General features: G+C 36.2%; 2 protein-coding genes across 4 annotated transcripts; one reads left to right on the forward strand and one right to left on the reverse strand.

The window, feature by feature from the left end:
* Window positions 1-1,027: 1,027 nt before the first annotated feature.
* On the forward strand, window positions 1,028-13,094 carry LOC132295218 (dual specificity protein phosphatase PHS1-like). Of its 3 annotated transcripts, XM_059793384.1 has the most exons (11): window positions 1,029-1,520; window positions 1,640-1,717; window positions 1,843-1,985; window positions 6,433-6,637; window positions 7,419-7,595; window positions 7,686-7,846; window positions 8,351-9,434; window positions 9,808-9,954; window positions 10,079-10,306; window positions 12,026-12,183; window positions 12,465-13,094. In XM_059793384.1, the coding sequence occupies exons 1-11, from the start codon at window positions 1,458-1,460 to the stop codon at window positions 12,823-12,825; spliced, it is 2,805 nt and encodes a 934-aa protein (XP_059649367.1). In that variant the 5' UTR covers window positions 1,029-1,457; the 3' UTR covers window positions 12,826-13,094. The 3 variants fall into 3 exon arrangements, with proteins under 3 accessions (XP_059649366.1, XP_059649367.1, XP_059649368.1); XM_059793383.1 differs by having other exon boundaries at window positions 1,028-1,520; window positions 7,419-7,846; XM_059793385.1 differs by lacking the exons at window positions 1,029-1,520; window positions 1,640-1,717; window positions 1,843-1,985 and having other exon boundaries at window positions 6,534-7,305; window positions 7,419-7,846.
* Window positions 13,095-14,667: 1,573 nt separating this feature from the next.
* LOC132287450 (uncharacterized) lies at window positions 14,668-16,184 on the reverse strand. Its single transcript, XM_059789781.1, has 2 exons — window positions 15,794-16,184; window positions 14,668-15,638 (listed from the first exon to the last, which is right to left on the reverse strand). The coding sequence occupies exons 1-2, from the start codon at window positions 15,882-15,884 to the stop codon at window positions 15,316-15,318; spliced, it is 414 nt and encodes a 137-aa protein (XP_059645764.1). The 5' UTR covers window positions 15,885-16,184; the 3' UTR covers window positions 14,668-15,315.
* Between the last annotated feature and the right edge of the window lie 9,390 nt (window positions 16,185-25,574).

Raw genomic sequence — 25,574 nt, forward strand, 5'->3', positions numbered from 1 at the left:
TAGTTTTTTGTATAGTTTTTAATTTTTAATTTTTTAAAAATAGAAAACTATCCTCAAAGTTACCAACCAAGCAGACCCTGAATAGAAAACTGTTTTTATAATTACAAACCAAGCAAGTCAAATTTCGAAATGAAAATCAATTTATGTGTTTTTAATAAAATAAAATTTAATTATAAAGGAAACATTCCTTTCCTATTTTATAGGAATTGCAATGCAAAGAAGGACAAATTAGATAAGTTACAAAATCTCTCAATAATTTACAAATATTATCAGATTCCACCAAATTTCATGAAATTTGAATAGTGTAACGTTTCGAAGAGGTTGTTCGCAAGACAAGAATAATGAAATCTCTTGTTAAATAAAATAATTGTTTGAGATGTGTGAAAAATTAAATCAATTATTTAATACATTTAAATTTAAAAATGAGAGAGTACGTTACTCATTTGAATATGTTATATTTTATTTTAAATTTTCAAATCCTATTAAATTCAATTTCTTTTTGAATTTTATAATTAATTCCAAATATTAAAAAATCAGAGTTCATTCATTCTATTTTTCAACTTTAGTGATGTGTTTTGTTGGAGTGAGGGATTGAGAAAGTATGGTGGATAAGAAGGAGTTACGAGAATTTTTTTCTATGTTTGATTGGAAGGATGGGAGAAGGGAAATCAGTCCTTTTCTTCCCTTTTTATTTTGTATTTTTCTATCAACTCAAAATTAAAATTAACAGAGGACAGAGAAAATGAATACTCCTTTGTCCCATTTTAGAGGTCATTTTTGGATAATAGGAATTTTTAAAGGGATACTTGGAACATACCTTGTCTCTCTAGAAAGTTACTAATTTGCCCTTTTAAATTTTAAATATTAAAATTTTAAAATTTAAATTATAAGGATATAAATAGAAAGATGTAAAATATATTGTTTTTTTTTTTAAAAGTGACAATTATTTTGGGACAGACAAAAAAGAAAAGCATGACATCTGTTTTAGGACAGAGAGTATTACAAACAAATATGTAATTTTTATTTTAAAACTTCCTACAAATTTAAAATAAAATTTTATTTTTATAATTATATATAGTTAAAAACTCTACTGTATTTTCCAATATTTTCAACCCAAAAAAAAAAAAATAAATAAACAAACGATACCCATTATTAAATTAATACAATTTATTTGCAACTCCAAATACTCCATATTAAATTATTAGCAATCATTATATGATATGACCCACATGGGTGAGTGAGTGAGTGCGAGCGTGCGTGTAAGCGATAGTCGTCGTCACCGTCACCAGCAAGTCAGCAACCAAACTACCAACAGAGAAGCCATTGCCGCTAAAATCTAAGAGTGCCTAATCAACAGACACAATCAGAAGAAAAAGCGGGAACCCAATTTTTCAAACCCTACAAAAAGTACACCCATTACTTTCTCTCTCTAAACTTTTCAGTGTACTTTCAAATCGATGGCCAAACACCAAAAAGAAGACCCTCGTCCCCCTCCTCCTCCAATCATCAACACTTTCCAGGTACTCTCTCTTTCTCTCTCTAAACTTTTGCACCACACAACACACACACATATATACACTCACACACATAATATACGCAATTTATCAACTCTCCTTGCAATTACACATTCAATCTTCAGAAAGAAAAGGAAGAGAAAGATTTCGATCTCGGATCTGACGAACCTGAGGCTCCATTGCCTCTCACAGCTACTTCCCGGGTGAGTTGCTATTTTTTTTTTTTATAGCATTTTCTAGAGAGAGATGATCTCCCCCCTCTCTTTCTCTCTCTCTGTATATATATATTCATTTTTCAATTTTTAGTGGTTGTGGGAATGGAATGCAGGTGTTGTATATGTTGGGGGACATTTGGGCAGGTCCAGCATATCGATTCACACAATGGTTGGAATTGGTTCGTAAACGCAGTGGGAGCTATCGCTCCTCGGGCTTCCCACGGCGACCTCACAAAGGGGATACTGTTCCCATGAGGTTATTTCGCCCTTCTTCATCATAATAATGTTGTTCTCACTACTGATTTGATTGGTCTTCTGTACTAGTTTATGGGTTTTTATATACACAAGCTTGGTGTGTGACTAATTGGAGTACTTGTGATGCTACTGTCTGCTAATTTGGTAATTCTGGAATGAAAAACCAACTACCCATTTTTCAGATATTGTTAAATTAACTTGTGAAAGTTTCCTGATTATAATCATTTATCTTTCCATTCTGAAGGTAAAAGTTTTGTGAGTTCAAAGCCAAGTATGTGATTTTGGATTCCATTAATTCTTTGTACTACAATCCCTGTATTTCCTTTTTGTTTTACAAGTTTGTGGTTGTTATTGTTAGATGATTAATTCTCACAAAAGTCAAAGCTATGACGGAATGAGTTAAATAATGGAGATCAAATTATCAATTTTATTTTGAAGTTTGCCAACATGACTAACCCTAACCAGAGTAACTTAACAAAATTAAAATTACGGACTCCAACTTTTGTTATCAAATTTGCCAACATGAAGCCCTAACCACCTAAGAGTAACTTCTTTCGCAACGCGTAGTATAATAACTACTTCTTCAAAGTGCTTATCAAATCTCAAGTCCCAACTACTTGGGGTTGGCTACGTAGATATGTATTTGAACTCTCTAACTCCATGTTATCCACCAATGATCTTGTAACGACCCGAATCCGGTGGATCTGGATCATTAACGGGCGGTGAATCCAACTCCGGGTGCCCAGGGCATACAAAGGGTAAAATGATAATTTCAAGTCAACTATATAATATGAGGTTTATATCGATGGAAAGATGACTCAAAATTCTTCATTTGGACTTAAAAATGACTTAATTTGGTTTAGAAATGAAGAAGTTATTATTATTTGAAGTTTGGTTAACAACCGGTAACACAAGTGCAAGTTTTCCAAAAATTTGGAATTGGGAACGATCCTAGGTGGGTTGGGATCGATCCCAACAGATCAGAATTACATACCCACTAGTGCAAGGTATTGGGATCGATCCCAAGGGTCAAGGGATCAATCCTAAAAACCCAGAAATGGTTCTTTTGCTCACTTAAAAGTGGTTTTACCCCTCATATGAAATTTGATCATTTAGACCATTGCAAACCTGTCTCGACTCGCTATAAAATACACTTGAATGTCATCATAGACGTGTAGACCATAAAGAAATAACATGTATACATCAAAACGGGTTTAATTACATCGTTTGGGACTCATGGATACGTAAGTCCATTCAAGCGCTTACAGCTTTACAAAAAAAACTAAGGATGTGATCACTCATACAACATTTGTACTACAAAAATAGCAAGGATTACAAAATTTCTTCATGGTTATCGTTTCACACAAGCATCAACACCCGAAAATGTATTACATAGTCTTCGACCTTCCATCTACACTTGTGGGGGTACATCCTTTATTACCTCCTTACCGGTTACTGAAAATGATAATATATGAGGTGAACACGACGGCTCAGTAAGTAAATGCCTAAAACACCCACTTTAGCCTCCCTTGAGCTACACTTGGGAAAACATACATAGACAATACATAATTCCCACACAACAACTCACATAAAGCAAAATCATTAATGTCAATTATATTGGTCCATGCAATGCATGCAATCCCGACTCCAACCCAAACTCATGCAACCCATACCAAAAAACCGTTAATCAACTTTGCCGAGGTGAAATTGACTAATTATCCCTGATCTCAAAACCAACGACCATTTGGGGCCTAGTTAGTTCAACTATACACGTCCAAGTCCGACACGTGCTCCCTCTAGGTTGAATTAGCCACCGGATTGCGACTTCCAACCTTTCTTTTCAATTTCATCCTTGACCCACCGAACCAATCCTAACACCATGCCAATGCCATGCATGAATTGAATATTTTCATCATTTCATTTAAAAGTGAATAACCATCACAATTCTCATAAACATGCTATTTCCTCCAAACTAGCATACACATTAGTTGGAGCATTTTATCAAACAAGTAATGGACATAGGGGTGCAATTCGTGTTGGCGTGTTGTGTTCATGTCGACACGAACACGATTAGGGTCTACACGAACACGATACGATTATTAATCGTGTCTAAGACCATTGACACGAACACGACACGATTATTACATGTGTAACACGACATGACACGCGTAACCTATTTAATAAATGGGTCAAAACTTAACACGATAAGAAAAAACACATTTAAGTCATTTTTTACATGAACAAGACATGCTTATTCTAGATGTTTAGCTAAATGGGTCATTTTTGGCACGAGCACAATACGTTTATCAGACATGTTTAGTTAATCGGGTTAATCGTGTCATAATCGTGTCTGCAGGGTCACACACGAACACGACACATTTAGTTAGTGGGTCAATCCTTGTTGACACGATTACGGTACGAACACGATTAGCCCAAACCCAAACCCTCTTATTTTGTGTTGTGTTAGCGTGTTGTGTCAAATATTGCCACCCCTAAATGGGCATGATAAGGATAAACATAATAGATCATCAATAACATGGTTTTGCATGATAATTGTCAAATCAAGTATACAATTCTCTATATACAACTACAATAATCATAAACACATTTCTAATCAAACTTGTCAACATATAAGGAAATAATTAGACAAGTAAACATCAAAATCCACATCTTTACAATTTAGGAACATGTCATTCATAGTTAAACTTTCAAACCTAGAGCAATTACATCAAACTTCTCAAATTGAACATGCTTTTCTATGCAATTGAAACAAGAAATGCTCACTAAGAACCAAAGACAAGTGTGTTAGACATCCCTACCTCATGATTGATGCCAATACCCTAGCTCCTCCAAGAATGAAATTCCACCAAAATGAGAGCTACCACCACCAATGTGTAGAAGAAGGTGAGGAGGTCAACAAGTCCTCCTAGAGCCACCTCAAAATCCAAACCCTAGCCCAAGCTCAAAAATCCGAAATGCTCAAACGCCCTTCATACCATAATGAAGGCCTTGATGCGTCGAACAAACTTTCCTTCACGCACTTTGATCAATTCCAACTAGAACTAGGTGAAATCCAAGGTTTTTGTGAGGTGGGTTTGTGTTTAAATGAAAAAGAAGAGAAAACTAGAGAGGGAGAGAGAGAATGACAAAAAATCTGTTAATTTTGGTCATTTACCCACTTTTGTCAATGGTGGTCCCCACCTCCTTCCTCAAATTACAAAATGCCCTTTTAGGCCAACATTAACCACAAACATGCCATCAACCTATAACTTACCACATATACATATAGTTATGTACTAATAATGAAAACAATAGAATGCTAATGAAGCCGGAAAAATTTCCGAGCTCAAAAACTTTGTGGGCCCACACGGAACCTCCCGGATTCGAAAATAAAAAAAATGGCGAAATGGCCCACAATGCATTTCTAAGAGTTCTAAACTCGAAGAAATGTTCCACACGATCTCTGGAACCCATGTGACAAGCAAATGAGGTGCAAAATAAATAAGAATAAATAAAATTAAAAAATCCAAAAAAGTCCGGGACACTACAGATCTTCTCCTCAATGGTGATTTATTTTTTTATTTTTTACAGCTTCACTGCAGCTTCAGGTCAAATCTGAAGATGAATTGTACATACATGGAAGTTATTCTCAATTGTTTGATGATAAACTTGCAAATTGATTAGTTATCTTTTGATCCGTTGTACCCTTGCTTCTACTATCTAGAATTTTATGTTTCAGGACTATTGGGTGGCTTGGCTTTCTACTTGATTCATGAATGCATTACTCTTAGTAATCTATGACCTTAAATAAACATTGTTGATTGTCCCATTGGCCTTGATCAAAGTAGTATGAAAGAGAAGAAAAGGGGAACTTTTGATAATTGAGAGGCTTCCACTGAACAATGCTGGATGAAGTTAGGACAACTAATGCTCGTCGGATAGTGAATTATCCTTGATGCTTGTTCATTTTTCATTTTTCTTGGTTTTGAGTATTTCTATTTTTCAGACCATTTGTTGCACATCATAACAAATAGAAAATAAAATAAAATAATAAATTGTGTTTTTCTTTTATTTTGTTATTATCATCATAAAAGGTTCTCAAGTGTCTAAAAGATCTTGGAAGCGTCTGATCAATGTCAATAAGTTCAGTTTTATGATCCTCCTGCTTGCTTGTTTCTCCTGATCTTCCTTCTCCCTGCTAAATCTATGATTACTGGGAACAAGTCACCAAAACAATGCCAATAGAGGACTTGAAACTACATAGTAGATTTACAAATATGATGTATATGGTGCTACTATTAAATAGTTTTAATGACAATATATATATATATATATATATATATTTATGTTTGCACTTTACATGAAACATGTTTGTGGCTTCATTTCCTAAGTTAAATATGTTGATGTGGTCCTTGTTACCCAGTTGTCATTATGATTGCATGGTACAGTGCAGGAGAATCACTTCTTGAATCAAAAGGTTCTCTGCCTTCTGAGCAAGCTACAGAAATCAGTTTGTGGGAAAGACTTGGTAAAGCTTCTATGTTGGATGTTGAGTCAAGTTCCTTTCCATGGGACATGCTTTCTTCACTCCACCACACTGAACACGGTAGTAGCACTGAACAGTCAGAGGATGATATGAATAAGCCCTTAGAGGTATGTGATCCATCTAGGTTATGTTTGCAGGAGGGCATCAGGTTTCCTTCAAATCTGTCAGGCTGAAAATTTGAAGAATTAATTTGCAAATTAGAGGAGATATATTAACACTGCCCCTATACAGTTTCTGTAGTGTCTTTGTTTCCTTTTCTTCCCTTTGTGAAGAGACACCACAACTAAGTTACAGTCTTCTTATTCCTTTGGACTTTCTATTTGAATTGTATTCTGATCTCCTTTGTCCTAACTGGACTAAATAAATTCAATAGTGATGTGTTTCCCGGAATTGTGTTAAGAGAGAACAGAGTTTCATAAAATTGAGTGAATTTAACTACTAGAGTTTGCGGTTCATATTTTTTTTCCCTCTGCTATATGCGAGTAGGTCTGGATAAGCTACACAGCTATGCCTCTTCGTATATCTTTTCTGCTAGGAAGATGACTGGTTCTTATCTAATCACAGAGAAGATTAATTTTCAACTTTGTTATTTTATGTTTATGCAGTGAAACTTCATATCTTTCTTTGTACGCCTTTTCTTCATTCTTATTTTCTTCTCATTTTAGTAAAGAAATATGGAAATATAGAGGGCAGACCTTGGCGCAATGGTAAGGTTGCTCCATTGTGATGTGGATGTTCTGGGTTTGAGACGGGAAAACCCTCTTTGTATGAGGAGGTAAGGTTGCGTACCCTTCCCAAACCTCACAATGGTAGGAGCTTTGTGCACTGGGCCAGCCCCTTTTATATACTATTGTTCATATTCTTTCTATTACTTTGTACTGGATGCAGGTCACTGTGAATTCTGGGGGAGTTGTCTTTTTTGCCCTGTTCAACCAACCTGGGAGTGATGAAACATCCCCCAAGGAAGCAGCAGCTGTTATTAAGATATCATCTTCAAGGATGGCCACACAGTCAGAACGTCTTGGCTATGAATTTGCAAAGTGGCTAGGAGTCCAAACTCCACAAGTTGTACCTTATTACTTCAGCCGTTACTTGATTTTTACTCTTTGGCCAAAAAAACTGACCTTGCAAATATTTTGCTTGAAAGCATTTCAGGCCAGAGTCATTCACAATTCTAGTCCAGAGTGGTTGCAGATCAAGGAAGCAGCAGAAAAAGCGAAAGATGCAGCAATTGCAGAAGGAGATGAAGTTGGTGAAGTGACATGTGCAGAACTTTCGGAAGCTCTTGACCTAAGCCGATGTCTTTTTCTGATGAAGTGCTTACAGAACCTGATTTCTTTCTAAATGAGGTGTTACAATGCTGCATCATGGAATATTTTTGCTTCCTTGTACGGTCGTACCACTTGCTGTCTGATTACTATATGTTCTGAGGGCAGATAGAACCAGGCAATATACCATCTCTTATGCTAGTAAATAATTCCATTCTTTTTAGGTGATCTGGGTCTAATCGGGCTGAACAGTTTGCTAAAAAATCATTTTTGTGGAAACTGATGGTTGACATTTTCAGCCTACTGCCTTTGTTCCTATCAGAGCAAATGTGAGCGTATGATTAGCCTGCCTTTTCAAATTGTGAATTTAAGCAACTAAGGCAATTAAATGAGCAACCAATACCCAGATTGGATCACTTTGTTCCCTGACATATAGACAGGAGTACTGGAGGAAGCACGGAATTCCATGATGCAAAGCCCCATAAAATGTAAACTATAGTAATTATTAGATTTTGATTTGTTTCTTTTAAACCAAAAAATAATTCTTTGCAGTTATGTACATGGATCTCCTTTATTGGAAAGCTCAACTGGATTCGATTCACAAGAAGTTGCAGAAAAGATGGCAGCTGCGGTTGGCAGGATCTTGATGTTGGACCTTGTCATCAGAAATGAAGATAGGCTTCCTTACCGTCAGCTCAGATGGCGTGGAAATTCTGCAAATTTATTGTTTGCTGACAAAATGGCGTCCACAAATATGGATGCATTGGAGGAAGCCTTTGATTCTGCCATCAAGCGGTATAGACCTAGGGTAATTCGGGCTCTGCAGAAAGAAAGAAGGTCAATTTCATTATATAGCAGATCGAGCTCTGCTAATTCAGAATTAGTTTCTCAGAGCTCTGGTCTTTCTGATGCTCGGGAGTCACCAAAATGCAATGATATAAGCCTGAAAAGTCCCACTTCGATAAAATCAGAAGTTTCTGATTTTCATATTGTGGCTATTGATTCTGTTGTTCCTCGCCGACCTCCAGCAGGAAAACGTGCAAATGACCAAGCCAATTATCCTAAGCTGGTGGAGCTCCTCTTAAACAGTTCCAAGTTCTCGTCAAATTTGCTACATGAGATAACCGGAGGGAAATTGGGATCTTCACCAGAAGATGCTGATTCAACAAGTCATCTGTGTTTAACTGACATGACTTCAGTTGTTCATGAATTCCGAAATGGGTTCCGTGCAGCTCTAAGGGACTTGCAGGGATTTCATATATTCTTACTCACGCTTAATCAAAAATTGGATAGCCTATTGCGAGCACTTCTGAATATTATAGACAGATCTTCTGGTGATATTGACAAAGAAGATTTGATGGTTCATAAGTCACTGTCACAGGCTGCAGGGATTGGTATTCACTGTCCTTCACCAAGTAAGGAAAGGGCTATGCCTGATAACCATCCAGATTTGAATGATCCAGATCTTCAAAGAACAGGTCCGAGGTCATCATCTTCAGGATGCAAAGTGAGCTCAGACTCTAGTTCTCCAAACTTACGAGATGCTTTGCATGGAAAGCTAAATAAAGGCGGTGGGGAACCCATGAATAGCCTGTATTTGACATCAAAGCTACGTGATTTCCACAAATTTGCTAAGGTCTGTTTTATTTATAGAGGAAGTGGAACTAGAAGAGTACTGGGAAAAAGAGTTAGATGGTTTTATTTAAAGCACAACCATGTATTCAAAAAACCATTTTTTTTTTCTTTGTCCAGACATGCATCATTCTCTAGATAGGATTATGGATGTTGGTCTTGTTTTTTTTGGATTATACAGTGCAAGTGTGGTGATGATTCTGGGTAAATATTCTTGAAGGGATTCCTTCCCTATGGTGTATGTTTTTTTGCTGAAGATATTGTTTTCTTTGTGTGAATTTATTTAAACCTCATTCAGCTTTCTTGATCTGCAGAATTTTTGTCCCCAAACCAAGTTTTACTCTAACCCCATATTTTATTGTCAAAATAATTTTCAGGTTGATGTGGAACTAAACAAGGAACTGGAGCAATGGAACGAAGTTCTTAGAAACGATGCAGTTAAATTATGCCAGGATAACAATTTTAATACTGGTTTCTTTGAATGTGGTGGTAATAATAGCTTTATTGATGCGTATGAGTTGAAGGTAAACTTTGGATGTGATTTCATGCATATAGGGAACATTGTTCACTTTCACTCTCTTGGGATGTATATTTTTCAGTAGATAATATAATTATTTGTCCTTTATTTGTATTCTTTAAAATATACAGGTCAGACTTGAACACATCCTCGAGAGAATAGCATTGATATCTGATGCTGCAAATACTGAGAGGCCATCATCAATTTTGAGTAGCCTCTTTATTGGTGGGGCTCTAGCTGCAAGATCCATAAACACATTGCAACATTTAGGAATAACACATATATTGTGCTTGTGCTCTAATGAAATTGGGCAGTCAGATTCTCAGTATCCTGAGTTATTTGGGTACAAGAATTTTTCTGTAAGTGCTTTGTTCTTTATTTTCTTATACTGGAAATTGTTTATTCTTCTGCAGAGTATTGCTAGTGCTATGTATTATATATATATATATATATCTGACACATGCGCGCGCGGGCGCACACACACACACAGAACAGTGCTAATATAATACGAAGTCCTTGAAGGTCATGACCGAATACTTGACAGAGACAGGGTTGGTTGCCTGGTCAATTTGGTTTATTCAGTTGACCTAAAAAGAAGACCTACTTATCATTTCCCCTGTATACGTGTGTGTGTGTGTGTATATATATATTATACGATGACTGCTGTTTTGAAAGCATCCTAAGGATCTCTTCCTTTCCCTTCCTTTTATGGTTTTAGTTACTGTGTGATTTGCCTTGTTTTCTGTTGTGATTCTATAACTTCCTACACCTTTTCTTGAGAAATATTATTACTGTGGAACTTTGATGTATGGGAACTGAATATGTGCGACTTCATGCTACAATAGTATTGGATTTTTGCCTAGTTTAGTTGAAAGTATTGCAAAAGATTTCTATACATGACCTTTGAGAATCAACGGACTCTCCCTACTTTATTAATGTGGGGGAAAGATGAAGGCAACATATCAAAATTTCCCTTTATACGTGAAAGCAACATTACTATGGCCTGAGAGAAATAATTTATGCTGAAATATGTATGCTAATCACTGGTCCTTTATTGAGGTCTGTGTACTCTTCCTTGTGCATTACAGCTTAGCTTAAACTTGTTTCATCCACAGAGCCCAAGCAAACTGAACTGCTTTGATAAATAGTAACATGGTAATGTATAAGCCTATAATGATATTAAAAAGATATTTTTATTTATTTATTGAAATAACAATGTCAATAGTGTAACACTGTAACTAAACATGGATTAATCCTGAAAGCAACCTAAATGCCAATCGTTTACTAAAGAGCGACATAGCAAGACAGAATGAACATGGTTTGGTAAATAAGAAAATGTTACATATAACCTATAGCGAGAGAGTGATCGTCATGTTAGTTATAAACCAAATGACGATAAATCAATACAGTTCTGAGGTTAAATTGGAGGAACAAGTTGAAAGAGTCTTTGAATTCAAAAGGGCAATAAGTTGTTGGAATATTGTTTTTGGTTATATAATATATATGTATGTATTGATGGACCCTTTATTATTCTTGGACCAGACTCCTCAAAAGTATTCAAGCCCTTCCAATAATATTATTCTCCTCAAATGTAAGTAAGGGGCATGACATGACAGCAATTGGCTTCTTGGAAATGTTCCTTCCCTACTTTTGACAATTGACATCTTTAGAGCTTGGACCTTTATTTATCCCAGATCAGCTATTTTGACAGAATTTATTGAAGAATCTATCTTGCTACTATAGCTTGGAGATTTTATAGGGATGCTATGTCGCCTAACTTTGTTATGGACTCTTGTCACTTTTGTTTCTTCCTTTCAGTAATCTTATTTGGTCCCTTTTCTTTTCTTTATATAGTTTTTTGTTGGAATGAACTACTATTTGATAATGTAAGTTACATTATTAATTTAATATCATTAATGTGGTGAATATATCTAGATGCCTTGTGGATTCTCTAATATTGCATCAATGCTTTGAAGGTAGTGACGAATGCCTAGGTCTTATAGTATAAAACTCTCCACCATGCATCAGTTCTTAACTTCTGTGGCATCTTGTAATGATGACTTGCCTCATATGAACAGATATGTGATAACGAAGATGCTAACATCAGCAATATCTTTGAAGAAGCACATGATTTTATTTATCATGTTGAAGAAACAGGCGGAAAGGTTCTGGTGCATTGCTTTGAAGGCAGAAGTAGAAGTGCAACAATAGTTATTGCTTACTTAATGCTCAGGAAGTAAGTGAAATCTATATAGCTGAACTATAGTTTGTGGCATACAAATGATTTTATTTATAGTGAAGGTCTATGTTTTGCATGGAACCTACCCAATTGTAGTTCATTTTGCTTTAATCTATCATGCATGGACAAGTGTTGTCGAAAAGTAAACTCTCAAAGATGTTTTCGTGATTCAGTAAATCAAAGATGTTTTCGTTTTTCAGTAAATCACTGTCAAAGTTGTATTGGGTAATGCAGGAATTCCGTGAGAACATGATCATTCTTGTTTTGGTGTAATGCAGGAATTTAACTTTATTGGAAGCTTGGAATACCGTAAAACGAGTTCACCGCCGAGCGCAGCCCAACGATGGGTTTGCAAGGATTCTTTTGGGCTTTGATCTGAAGTTGCACGGGAAGGTTTCCATGGAATGGCAGCAACGGAGACCAATGATGAAAGTTTGTCCCATCTGCGGAAAGAATGCTGGTTTGAGCAGCAGCTCACTGAAGCTTCATTTGCAGAAAGCACACAAGAAGCTATCTTCAGGCAGCGTGGACAGTGCCATGACGATGGAAATACAAAAGGCTTTAAGCGCACTCAAGTTGAGTCGAGGTGGAAGTGTCAGCCCTACACCAAGTCAATCTTCTTCACTGATGGATGAGTAAGATTACTAAGCTCCTTTTGTCTGTGTAGAAGTTGGAAACTCCATCATTGCTTGATTTGATCCGGGATCAAAATCTCAACTTCTCAACTTAGCAGATGTTGGAAAACTTCGATATGCTGGTCATTCGTGTAAATGTCCATAGAAATGTCTCTCGGGTCTGCTCTCTCTGAACTTTGATGGTTTCGTTTTAAAACGTTTTAGCCAAACAGGGCTTTATTTATTTGGTTACTGTTAAATGATTTTGAATGAAGATGCTATTGCTTACAGAAAGTCCCTTGCAGAGAAATCACTAAATCATATGGTATTATTGGTATATCTTAAAAAAATGATGAATGTGATTGTTATTCGGATATAGATAGGCGAAATGAAAGTGATTGAGGTTTGCTGTTGCCTTCGATAAAATAGAGTTTAACCCACTTACTCCATATACTCTCAATTACAATATATGTTCAAAATAGGGGGTTGCAATTGGGTAAGTTTGGATGGGTCAGTAACTCGTTATCAATTCATTTATGACGGGTCATAAATGGATTGTCGGAAATGAATTGGATGTTAAATGGGCAAGTCAATTCACACCGAACAAGATGACCCGAATTAATTTTAGACACAAATTGTCAAAAAAAAAAAAAAAAAAATGTAGTGTTATTGTTAGAACAGTTTCTATAAATGAAAATACATACCATATATATATATATATATATATATATATATATAAATTGTGATTGCTTATATATTAACTTAAAATGCATGTTATGTCGGGGAAAAAAAAAAAAAAAAACCACTTAAAATGCACGTTAAAATTTTCTATATGTTTGGCATGAAGTATGAACAGATAAATAGCTCACAAATATGCATACTGCGCAGGCCTAATATTGGATTTTTTTTTTGTTTTTGTTTTGGACCTAGGATTTCCGAGGTCAATGTCCTAATCCTTAGTGTATCAAAAGCCCAATCTATTAACCCAATTAATTTTTGGGAAAAAAAATTCTCTTTCATCCAAATAAAAAGGTCTTGCATTATAGTTATATAAACAAGGGTAAAATGAAGAAAATAAAAATAAATAAACAACTGAATTATCTATTTTGAATTTGAATAAATTATTAATTTATTAGAATTTGTAATTCAATCAATTTGATTATTTGTACAAAAGAAGAAAAGTCTCAATACTGAATCCAATTTTCCCAAATTCACAAGGTGCTCAATCATAATTGTCTATGTTCTAGAATTAGGAATCCCTCCTTCATCAATCATCTTATAAAAAAATATTTAAGAAGAAAAAATATTTAAGAAGAAAATGAAAATAATTTATTTATTCATTTTTGATAAGTTATTTTATACGTTGACTTGATAGACTCGATCTCAACTTCACCCTAGATCTTTGTCAAATATTAAAAATAAAATTAAAAAAATATTTTACTTGAACAAGAAATTTTTTTTTTAAAAATATATTTTACATCGAAACAAAAAGAGACCAAGTTGAATTGAATTCTTTAGGAAGACTTTATTAATGTATTAATCACTGGCAAAGCAGCGAGTTTGCAGGCCTAGACAATTATATAAGTTTCTTGGAGGTACATAAGCCCCCGTGGCAGACCACATGGCTTATAGAACAGTAATATAATTTTTTTATTTATATTTTTTGTAATTTCAGAATAATATTAAAATTTTATAGGTATATAATTCAAAAAAAAAAGGAGAAATCGCTGGTATTGTTATAAAACAAGTTTTGATACAAGCCAAAGCAATATATATATATATAGAGAGAGAGAGAGAGAGAGAGAGAGTGTTTAGAGAAAGATGGAAGGATTATATATATATATATAGAGAGAGAGAGAGAGAGAGAGAGTGTTTAGTTTTCTAGTTACACATTGAATACACCATCATATATAGTCACCATATATAGTCTTGGAGTGTACATAAAAAGCTAGTCTCGGGGAACACGTAAAATGAGGTAACTTGATTACCACGCACATTTGGCCACTTGTTGCGTCAAGTTGCAATTTTTTTGTTTTTTACCCTCGTAATCAGAAACAGCCATACTACATTTACGACGAACAACCCAACCAAACAACACTACACACAAAAACATAGAACACACCTAGATCAACATGCATAGAAAGCCTATAAAACCATGAATCGGATGACAGGACATAGAGGCTGCCCACAATAGTGATAATAAAGTGGGTTTGACGAAAATCAAAACCCATATCCACAAAATCCATAGTCATCGGATAAACCATTGCCTGTGAACCACCTAAGTGATTTGGTGGAGGCAAGATAAGACACCCCATAGGGCCCACTGCACCAATATAAATACCCAAAGTATTGTACCCACTACGCTGATGGTACAGAACCATCGTGACTGTTAATTTTTGAGTTTCATTCTGACAGACAATAAGATGACGTGGGTTTCGGGAAGGAACCAAAGTCGCCTGCAACCGAGAAGGAGGAAGAAATAAATTCGCCGGCAAATCCCTAAACTTTGAAGCCTTCACAACAGAGCAGCAACTTCGACTCGGACCAGCAACCAAAACAAATAAACTTTGATTGCACACTTGGAGACTTGAACAAGGACATAGTTTAACCATGTAATCGCACTGCAAGGACGGCGGCGACGAGTCGCCATCAACGATAACTCCAACAGAGAAGCATCGTCGAGTAGAGCGATGACCAACGGATCCAAACACCAAAATATTGCTTTTTTGAACCAGAGATCTTGCAACTGGGATAGGTGCAGTACTACCAATTGGTTGACCCTCCACGGAAAGCCATGGAGAAAAAACCATGGATAGAGAGGAAGGCAAACCGAGAAAACTGAAAACAAACAAGTACAAAAATAAGATTAACACTAACAAAGATAACAAAGACAATGTAGTAATACCCGGATCAAAAGGAAAAAAGTCGAAAAAAAGGAGCAGCAAACTTTCCAATTTTCAAAAACCCCAAATTGACATTCAATCCATAGGTACCTCTCCGGAGAGACAACCCACGGGGTCGTCGGAATGGAGAGGAGACGAAAGTCATCACAATCTTCATAAACCACGCAGTGCACACCACCATGGTTAAGAATTCCAAACTTTGATTGACAAAGGACCTCTACGGGGAGAGGAAATCCAATCTCTGATGAACAGAGAACAAATTTGTTGGACAAAAGTTGAAGGAAATTGGAAGCTTTGATGGCAATTTGGTATTTCTCTCTCTATCTTCACCAACACCATGTATCAAGTTGCAAATCACTTTTACAAACCACATACTAATTAATCAAGTGTGGACCCCATACACTTATAAATCTATACCAATCTCCTTTGGGGTCCATAATATCACACTAAGAACATGCTTCAGTAAAACCTTATTAAGAAAAACCCAGCGAAAAAAAAAGAAGAAAAAGAGTACATTATTATTATGTGTCTGAGAATGGGTATTGCATGGATTAGAACTGCCTCATTAAAACCTTATCAGGAAAATCTGGTGGAATAAAACTTGGGCAAAGGAAAAAGAGTACAGTATGCCAATACCTTTTTCAATTATTTGCTCCTTCTCATTTGTGTATTTCCTGCATTAATTCAATGATTTTCAATCAATTGGTCCCCTTTATAAGTATAGTTGTTGCATTATAAAAGATCCTTAAGCTGATACATCACAATGTTGTGCACCAGCTTCTTGAATGTTATAGATAGCAGTGCTTGAGTGAAAAAGTCTTTGATATAACCTCCTTTGATATGTGTAATGCATACAACATTATGTTTATACAACATAGTTGACCCATCTTTTGTTGAGCAGAGACCACATGTTTCTCGAATATGTTGGATCAATGATCTTAACTAGAAACATTTCCTGTTTGCCTCATGAATCACAAGTATCTCACAACAATTTGAATAAGGTACAATCATTGTCTCATTCACAGATCGTCATGATATAGTGGTGCTTGCTAATTAGTTGAGTGGAAAGCTATGTTAGGCCGTGTGCAATTTGTAAGATATATAAGAGCACTGATTGCACTGAGATATAGCATTTCAGAACCAAAAGTTCTATATCATCCTTTCGAGGACGAAAATAATATTTTTTAATATCAAGTGATCGGACAACCATTGTAAAACTCAAGGGGTGAGCTTTATCCATATAAACGTGCTTCATGACCCTTTGGCTGGTGGATGAAAATTCCATTTGATAAATGTCCAACTTGCAATTCGAGACAAAATTTTTGTTTTGGAGATCTTTCATCTTGAATTATTTCTTTAAATAAGTGGTAGTTTTTATGAGTTCTTTAGGGATTCCATCCATAAGATACAGATTATTAACATATACTGCAATAATAGCAAAAACCAAAGTCTGATTTGTTAGTAAAATTCATGGATCAATTCGATTATTCATATACCTTTCTTTTAGTAAGTATTCTCTATCACATGCGCTCAGATTACTTCAATCCATATAAGGACCGATGTAGTTTTATCGAGTACATACTACGTGATTTTGTTTCAGTCATTTTAAATCCTTTAAGGATTGTCATATAAATATCACTATCTAGTGATCTGTATCAATATGTTGTAATCACATCCATTAGATGTATAACTAGTCTTTCTGTGATTGCTAAATTAATTAAGAATCAAAATGTGATTGTATCCATTACAGGAGAGTGTGTATAATCAGTTCCAAGTCTCTATTAGAAAACTTAAGCTACTGGTCGGAATTTATATTTTATAATTTCATTTTTCTTATTTTGCTTTCGTATAAATACCCATTTGTACCAACTAGGCTTGTCACCCCTAGGTGTTTGGAAGACAGGTCCAAATATTTCACATTTAGCTAATAACTTAATTTAGCTTTGCCTGTATTGTTTCCTTAAATTGTGATACCCCTCGGATCTGAGACACAGGTTGATCAGGCCTAGGCCCAAACCCGAGGGAATATCAAACAATTAATATTTTAAAGTGAACACAGAATACAAGATGAATTTAAGAAATAATAGTTTAAACTGTAAAAAATCTAAAATATAAAATCCTTTAAAATTAAATACTTAAAATCCCAGATAATAATAATCCAACTCCAAAACCTCCAAAGGTATAATTCGGGAATCCATCCTATGGACCCCTAATAAGAAAACCAAACTGAACTGAAAAACTAAAAGAAAACCATATGAATAAAGCTCCTACGTCGTCGGAAGAATGAGTGGTCGCCTCTACTCAGCATGAACAAGCTCAAGCCTGGAATTGACGTACACCTGAAAAATAGGAGTGGGTTAGGCTCACGAACAAGTTCTATCCTACTACAATCCAAGCAGACACTAGATACACATACACACTTTAACCAACTCAACAATAATTATATAATCCGTGTCTATATATATATATATATATATATATCCACACTATGGACTCTCACTGGACTATGATACGGGTCTCAACCTGAGTAGAAGGTAACATGGAAAACGCACCTGAGTGGGCATGACTACCTAAGCCTAACAGGGTACACCTCAACCAGCATAGCCAGCTACGCGTCCTATTGCATATACGCTCCCTAACCGTTGACTCTGAGACTCAAGCTTAAGTCACGTTATCATAATAATATATTTAAAATCCGTTCCTATCCATCCATAGGAAATCCAGTAAGTCGTTTAGCTTATTCAACCGCACAGACTTATATAAGAGATCCAGTAAGTCGTTCAGCTTATTCAACCGCACAGACTTAAATATAAGGAGAATTATGTTTTTATAATCCGTACCCTTATTCCAAAATAGGTAGAATTTAACATTTTGAGCTAATCCAAACCTCGTATGTCACCGTCCCATACCGATGCATACAATCTAATCCATCCAGCAGTTGATAGAACAAATAACAATTATAACTATCAACTAATCCATAAAATCCAAAATTGATAATAGAAATATTAAAACATAAGCATTAATTGTTCCATATCAAGCCTGCTAAAATTTCGTAAATTAACAGTCTTGATCAAAACCATTCCGTAGAATACATTAATTGATTTTACAGATTATACATGTAAACCAATTACCTCCAAGCAAGCATAACAGAATATAAGAGTTCAGATGCTTAGTTTTAGAACACTGTAACATAATTAACTATCAAACCATTACTAAGAATTGCTATCCTAAGATTTAAGCAATTTAAAGTACTATCCATCCAGAAACAGTAAACCGCTTTAATTCCAAATAAGCATATTATAATATAAATATTCACACGCTTATTTAATATCACAAGAACCTGATTAACAGACAAATTTACTCAAAAAATTTCGATTTAAGATTTTAAGAAATTTTAAAATCCTTTCCATCCAAAAACAGTAAACTAGTTTAATAAACAATTGTCTACGGTTCAAGCCCGAGCATTCGTTGATTTTTTTTTTTTCCCATTAATCCATTCTCTAAAGGGTTAATAAGACATAGAACACCTCAAAATACCCAAGTATAGCTTCCTCCATAATCTGAAAATCCCAAAATCCAAGTTTCGTAGCCAAACAGGTTGCAGAAAAACCAAAAACTGGAACCCAACTGAAAGAGCCTGCTCTTTTAAAAGAAGAGCCTGCTCTTCTTTGCTAGGGGCCAGATCTCCTAGTCTTGGAGCCGGCTCTAAGTCCCCTAAGAGCCGGCTATTTGATTTAAGAGCTTGCTCTTTAAACTTTGAGCCGTCTCTCTTCCTGTGTTTTCATCGTTTTCAATTCCAGTGAGTTTTTGATGAACTGACCTTCATCCCTAGTCCTAAGTGTTTAAATTAGATTCCAGTGTGATCAAGAAATATTTTAATTCCTTATTCAATCAACGATATCAATTAAACATGAATTGTGACACAAAGAATTTAAATCGGGATAATTTTCCATTCATGAACGTGCTGTTCAAGTGATCACCCACGCGAATTATATTCAGTTTAATATTTTCCCCAAGGTGTTCCAGAACTAATTTAAAGGTTTTAATCATCATCTATCATTAATTAAACCATGGGATAAGCAAGAAAATTAAAACAAGCAAATAACAGTTCATAAAACACATACTGCTAGAAAAACATACAAACATGCGAACCAGTTCAATTTTTAGTGTTTCATCTACCCCTGGAGTTGTATTAGACGTGCAAAGAACACGAGCCAAAGGAAAAGAGCTAGGATTAGAACTTGCCATTGAGACTTTTGTTCAAAATCTCTACGTCGTCTTCAAAAGTTCCGGCAATTCCTACTGAAATCTTCATCTGTTCTTTCTCTACCTCCACAGACGTGAATAGGGTTCTAAAACCCTAGGCCTAACTTTATTATGCTTATTTATAGAGTTATACAAAACTTAAATTAATTCAAGCCCTAACAGAATCCTAATCGGCTCAGAGAAAACTTAATTAAAACCTGCGTCGGCTACTGTGATACCCCTCGGATCCGAGACACGGGTTGATCAGGCCCAGGCCCAAACCCGAGGGATATCAAACAATTAATATGTTAAAACGGACACAGAATACAAAGTGATTAAAAAAAAAATAATGTAATGAGCTGAAAGAAACTAAAATATAAAATCCTTTAATATTAAATATACTTAAATCCCAATAATCCAAAACAATCTCCATAAGTTAAACAATTCGGGAATCCATCTCCAGTGGACCCCTAATAGAAATCCCAAACTGAATGAAAGTAAAACTAAAGATAAAAACCAAATCCAATATCTGGAAAGAAGTCCTACATAATCGATAGAATGGAAGATCGTTTCTGTTCAGCATGAACAAGCTTAAGCCTGGAACTGACGTACACCTGAAAAATAGGAGTGGGTCAGGCCCACGAATAAGTTCTAACCTACTACAATCCAAGCAGAGACTCGATACGCATATACACTCTAACCAAATCGACAATAACTATATAATCCGTGTCTATATATATATATATCCACATTATGGACTCTCACTGGACTATGATACGGGTCTCAACCTGTTTAGAAGGTAACATGCAAAACGCACCTGAGTGGGCATGACTACCTAAGCCTAACAGGGTACACCTCAACCAACATAGCCAGTTACGCATCCTATTGCATATACGCTCCCTAACCGTTGACTCTGAGACTCAAGCTCAAGTTACGGTACCACAATAATATATTTAAAATCTATTCACATTCATCCATAAGAAATCCAGTAAGTCGTTCAGCTTATTCAACTGCACAGACTTAAGTCGTTCAGCTTATTCAACAACACAGACTTATACATAAGAAGGATTCTATTTTTGTGATCCGTACCCTTATTCCAAAGTAGGTAGGACTTAGCAATTTGAGCTAATCCAAACCTAGTATGTCACCGTCCCATACCGGTATATACAATCTAATCCATCCAACAGTTGATAGTATACATAATCAATGCACATAACAACTGAAACATAATAAGCATAAATAGAAATATAGACTGACATGCTTACTCCAGTAACTGATAAATCAAAATAATAAGACATATCAATTAATTCTATGATGAACATAAATTAAACAGATAAGCATCATGTTCATCCCACATATTCGTTACAAATTATCTAACTCTGAGCATGCAGATAATTTATTCTTCTCGTCCATAAAATCATGACAAGTCTAATAAAACTATATTAATTATCATGCTTGTCCACTATTAATAATAATCATATTAATAAAATTTCCACTCACAGAGAATAAATAAATTAAGGTTCAGTAATTTAGAATTCCTCTGCACTGAAATAAAACACTTTCCGTCGAGACTTACCAGTGTTCAAGCTACAAACTCCTACTGGTTTATTAAGCATTAATCCACTCCCTCAAGTGTTAACTAGACTTAGAACATCTCAAAACACCCAAGGATAGGAAAATCCCAAAATCCGAGTACCATAGCCCAAATAGTCGCCCAAAAACCCAGAAAACTGAAGAGAGGCTGCTCCAAACAAGTTGGAGCCGCCTCCAACCAAGTTGGAGCCGGCTCCAAACCACTTGGAGCCGCCTCTAAGGCACTTTGAGCCGGCTCCGAAATATTTTGGAGCCGCCTCTAACCTCCTCTCCCCCTATCTGCTTCTTCTCTTCAACCACGTTTTCTCCTGTGTCTATTCCGGCGACGTCCAGTTTGTCTGTCATCCTAACCTAAGGTTCAAAAAGGTTTGAACTAAACTCTAAGGTGTTCCAGAGACCATTAAACTCTTTGTCAAGTGACCAACAATGATTTAAACCCAAATTATATATTAAGGATTCAACACAGACAATTTACAGTTTGTAAACGCTTATTGTTTAAACAATTCAAACATTATAATCTAGATTACTTCTAGTGGTATCCAACAGGTTCCAGACTAATTAAACTCTTAATACACCAATTGACATGAATTTAAAACAGAAGTTATGCAAAGAAGAAATTTAAACCAACGATACACAACTTGTAACCACGTCCCGTTTAAAAACTCAGACATGCATATCAGTTGAATTTTAAACTTTATATGATCTTGGAATTGTATTAGAGATGCAAAGAACATGAGTCTAAGGAATAGAGATAGGATTAGAACTTGCCTTTGAGACTTTTGTTCAAAATCTCTATGTCGTCTTCAAAGGTTCCGGCGATCCCTACTGAAATCCCTCTTCTGTTCTTTCTCTACCTCCATAGACGTGAATAGGGTTCTAAAACCCTAGGCCTAACTTTAATGTGTTTATTTATAGAGTTATACAAAACCTAAATTAATTCAAGCCCTAACAGAATCCAAATCGGCCCAGAGAAAACTTAATTAAAACCTGTGTCGGCTATCTACGTGACTTCTAAAAACAAAACCCTAATTATATTTTCATAACAAATAATTAATTAAAATACTTTTTAAATTAAAACATTTAATAATCAATACAATTAAAGGAAAATAATAAATTCCAATGTAACGTAATACAGAAAATAAAAACAAGTTTATAATTAATACAGAAAATAAAATACAATTTAATAATTAATTAATTCACAAAATCACCATTAAATAACAAGTCATCAATTATTGCAAATAAACACGCCAGTCAACAAGTTAAACAATTTAAAATTCAATTAAAACAATAAATTAAATATCAGGACTATCCCTTTTGAAATTAGGGGTATTACATTCTTCTCCTATAACAAAAGGAATTTCGTCATCGGAATTCGCTCTTACCTTCTTCCCATAATTCAGGAAACTGCGAGCGAATGACATCCTCCCGTTCCCAAGTAGACTCAGCCTCATTGTGATGACTCCACTGAACACGAACCAAAGGGATAACCTTCTTACAAAGGATCTGATCCCGACAGTCGACAATACTACACGGTGGCTCCAAATAATTCGCATCTGGCTGCAACTCAATCTCCCCAACATCAATATGCTGATACTGTTCCTCATCTCGCAGAAATTTCCACAACATGGAAACATGGAACACATTGTGAACGCGATCCAAAGTATCCGGAAGTGCAAATCTATAAGCAACAGCTCTAACGCGATCCGTGATCATGAATGGATCGACAAACCGCGATGACAACTTTCCTTTCTTCCCAAAGCGCATAACACCCTTCATAGGCGACACTTTGAGTAAAACCTGAACTCCAACCCTAAACTCCAAAGCACGAGTACGCCGATCAGCATAACTCTTTTGCCTACTCTGAACAGTACGCATGCGATCCCGAATAAGAGCAATCTTCTCAGAAGTATCCTTAATAAACTCAGGACCCAAGAATCTGCTCTCTCTAACCTCCATCCAACAAACAGGCGATCGACATGGTCAATCGTATAATGCCTCAAATGGTGCCATACCAAGAGTCTTCTGGAAACTATTATTTTAAGCAAACTCCACAAGTGGCAAATAATCCTCCCAGTGGCCCTTGAAATCAAGAACACACGACCGAAGCATATCTTTCATAATTTGATTCACCCTCTCAGTCTGTCCATCAGTTTGAGGATGATAAGCAGTGCTAAGATTCAATTCTGTACCCAAAGCCTACTGAAAGCTATTCCAAAATCCAGACACAAAGTTCGAATCCCTGTCCGATATAATAAACAACGGAATACCATGTAGCTTTACAATCTCTTAAATGTAAAGCCTCGCCAACTGCTCTGAAGTGAAGTCAGTGCGAATAGGTAGGAAATGAGCTGATTTGGTCAACCTATCCACGATGACCCAAATGGAATTGTGACCCTTGAAAGAAGTGGGCAATCCCTCCACAAAGTCCATAGAAATGCTCTCCCATTTCCACTCCGGTATCGGTAGTGGTTGTAGAGCTCCTGGCAGCCTTTGATGATCAATCATAACCATCTGACAAGTACTATACTGAGAAACAAACAGAGAAATGTCCCTCTTCATACCTGCCCACCAAAACTGCCGCTTCATATCCTGACACATCTTGTCTCCGCCTGGATGAACCGAAAACTCGGAATGATGAGTCTCCGTCATCACGTCCTTCCTTAAATTATCAGCAGAAGGTACCACTAAGCGTACCTTGTACCTCAAGCCTCCGTCAGTCCCAACATGGTAAAATGGAACCTCCCCAGAAGCTATTTCTGCAACTTTGTTGATACACTGCTGATCGGTGAGTTGTGCTTGCAAAACCTTGCGAATGATGGAAGGTGTAACCACCATGCAAGCCATAAAAGCGTCCGACAACTCATCTACATTCTTCAAAGCATTCCACTCAGTGGTGAATAAAGCAGAAAGACTACCAACAGGTCAGCGACTGAGTGCATCTGCCACCACATTCGTTTTTTCTGGATGATACTGTATAAAAAAGTGATAATCCTTTACAAACTCCAACCATCTGCGCTGTCTCATATTTAACTCAGTGAATAAATACTACAGACTCTTGTGATCACTGAATAATCTAAAGGACTCACCCAACAGATAATGCCTCCATATGCGCAAGGCAAAGACCACGGCTACCAATTCCAAATCATGTGTTGGATAATTAAGCTCATGAGGCTTAAGCTTCCGAGATCTATATGAAACCGGTCGCTCCTTCTGTATCAAAACACATCCAAGACCTTGCAAAGAAGCATCTGTATAGATTAGATACTCTATCCCGCTCTGTAGAGTAGCAAGAACCGGTGCAGAACTCAACTTAGTCTCCAGTTCATCAAAATCTCGTTGACAGTGTTCATCCCATAAAAACTTTAAAACCTTTTTAGTTAGATGCGTGAGTGGTCCAGCTATCTTAGAGAACCCCTGGATGAACCTTCGATAATATCCCGCCAAACCGAGAACCTCCGATAATATCCCGCCAAACCAAGGAAACTTCGAATCTCGGTTGGTGAAGTAGGTTGTCCCCACTCAACCACGGTTGAAACATTGGCTGGATCTACTGCTATCCCCCTTTTGGACACCACGTGACCCAGAAACTTCACTTCCCGCTGCCAAAATTCACACTTCTCGAACTTGGCATATAACTGGTGTTCATGAAGCGTCTGTAATACTATGCGAAGATGTCTCGCATGATCGTCCTCCGACCGAGAATAGATCAAGATATCATCAATAAAGATAATAACAAATTGATCCAAATAAGCCCTGAAGACTCTGTTCATTAAGTCCATGAACACTGCTAGTGCGTTAGTCGTCCCAAACGGCATGACATGAAACTCATAAGAACCATATCTTGTGAGAAATGCTGTCTTAGGAATATCCTACTCCCTAACCCTTAGTTGATGATACCCAGAACGCAGATCAATCTTGGAGAAATATGTGGCTCCCCTTAACTGATCAAACAAATCATCGATCCTGGGTAGCGGATACTTGTTACGAATAGTAACCTTGTTCAACTCCCTGTAATCAATACACAGGCGAAGCG

This window comes from Cornus florida, unplaced genomic scaffold (assembly GCF_030987335.1).
Source record: "Cornus florida cultivar Cherokee Brave unplaced genomic scaffold, ASM3098733v1 CherokeeBrave_3.0.0_Hap2_Chr02, whole genome shotgun sequence".
NCBI classification, from domain to species: Eukaryota; Viridiplantae; Streptophyta; class Magnoliopsida; order Cornales; family Cornaceae; genus Cornus; species Cornus florida.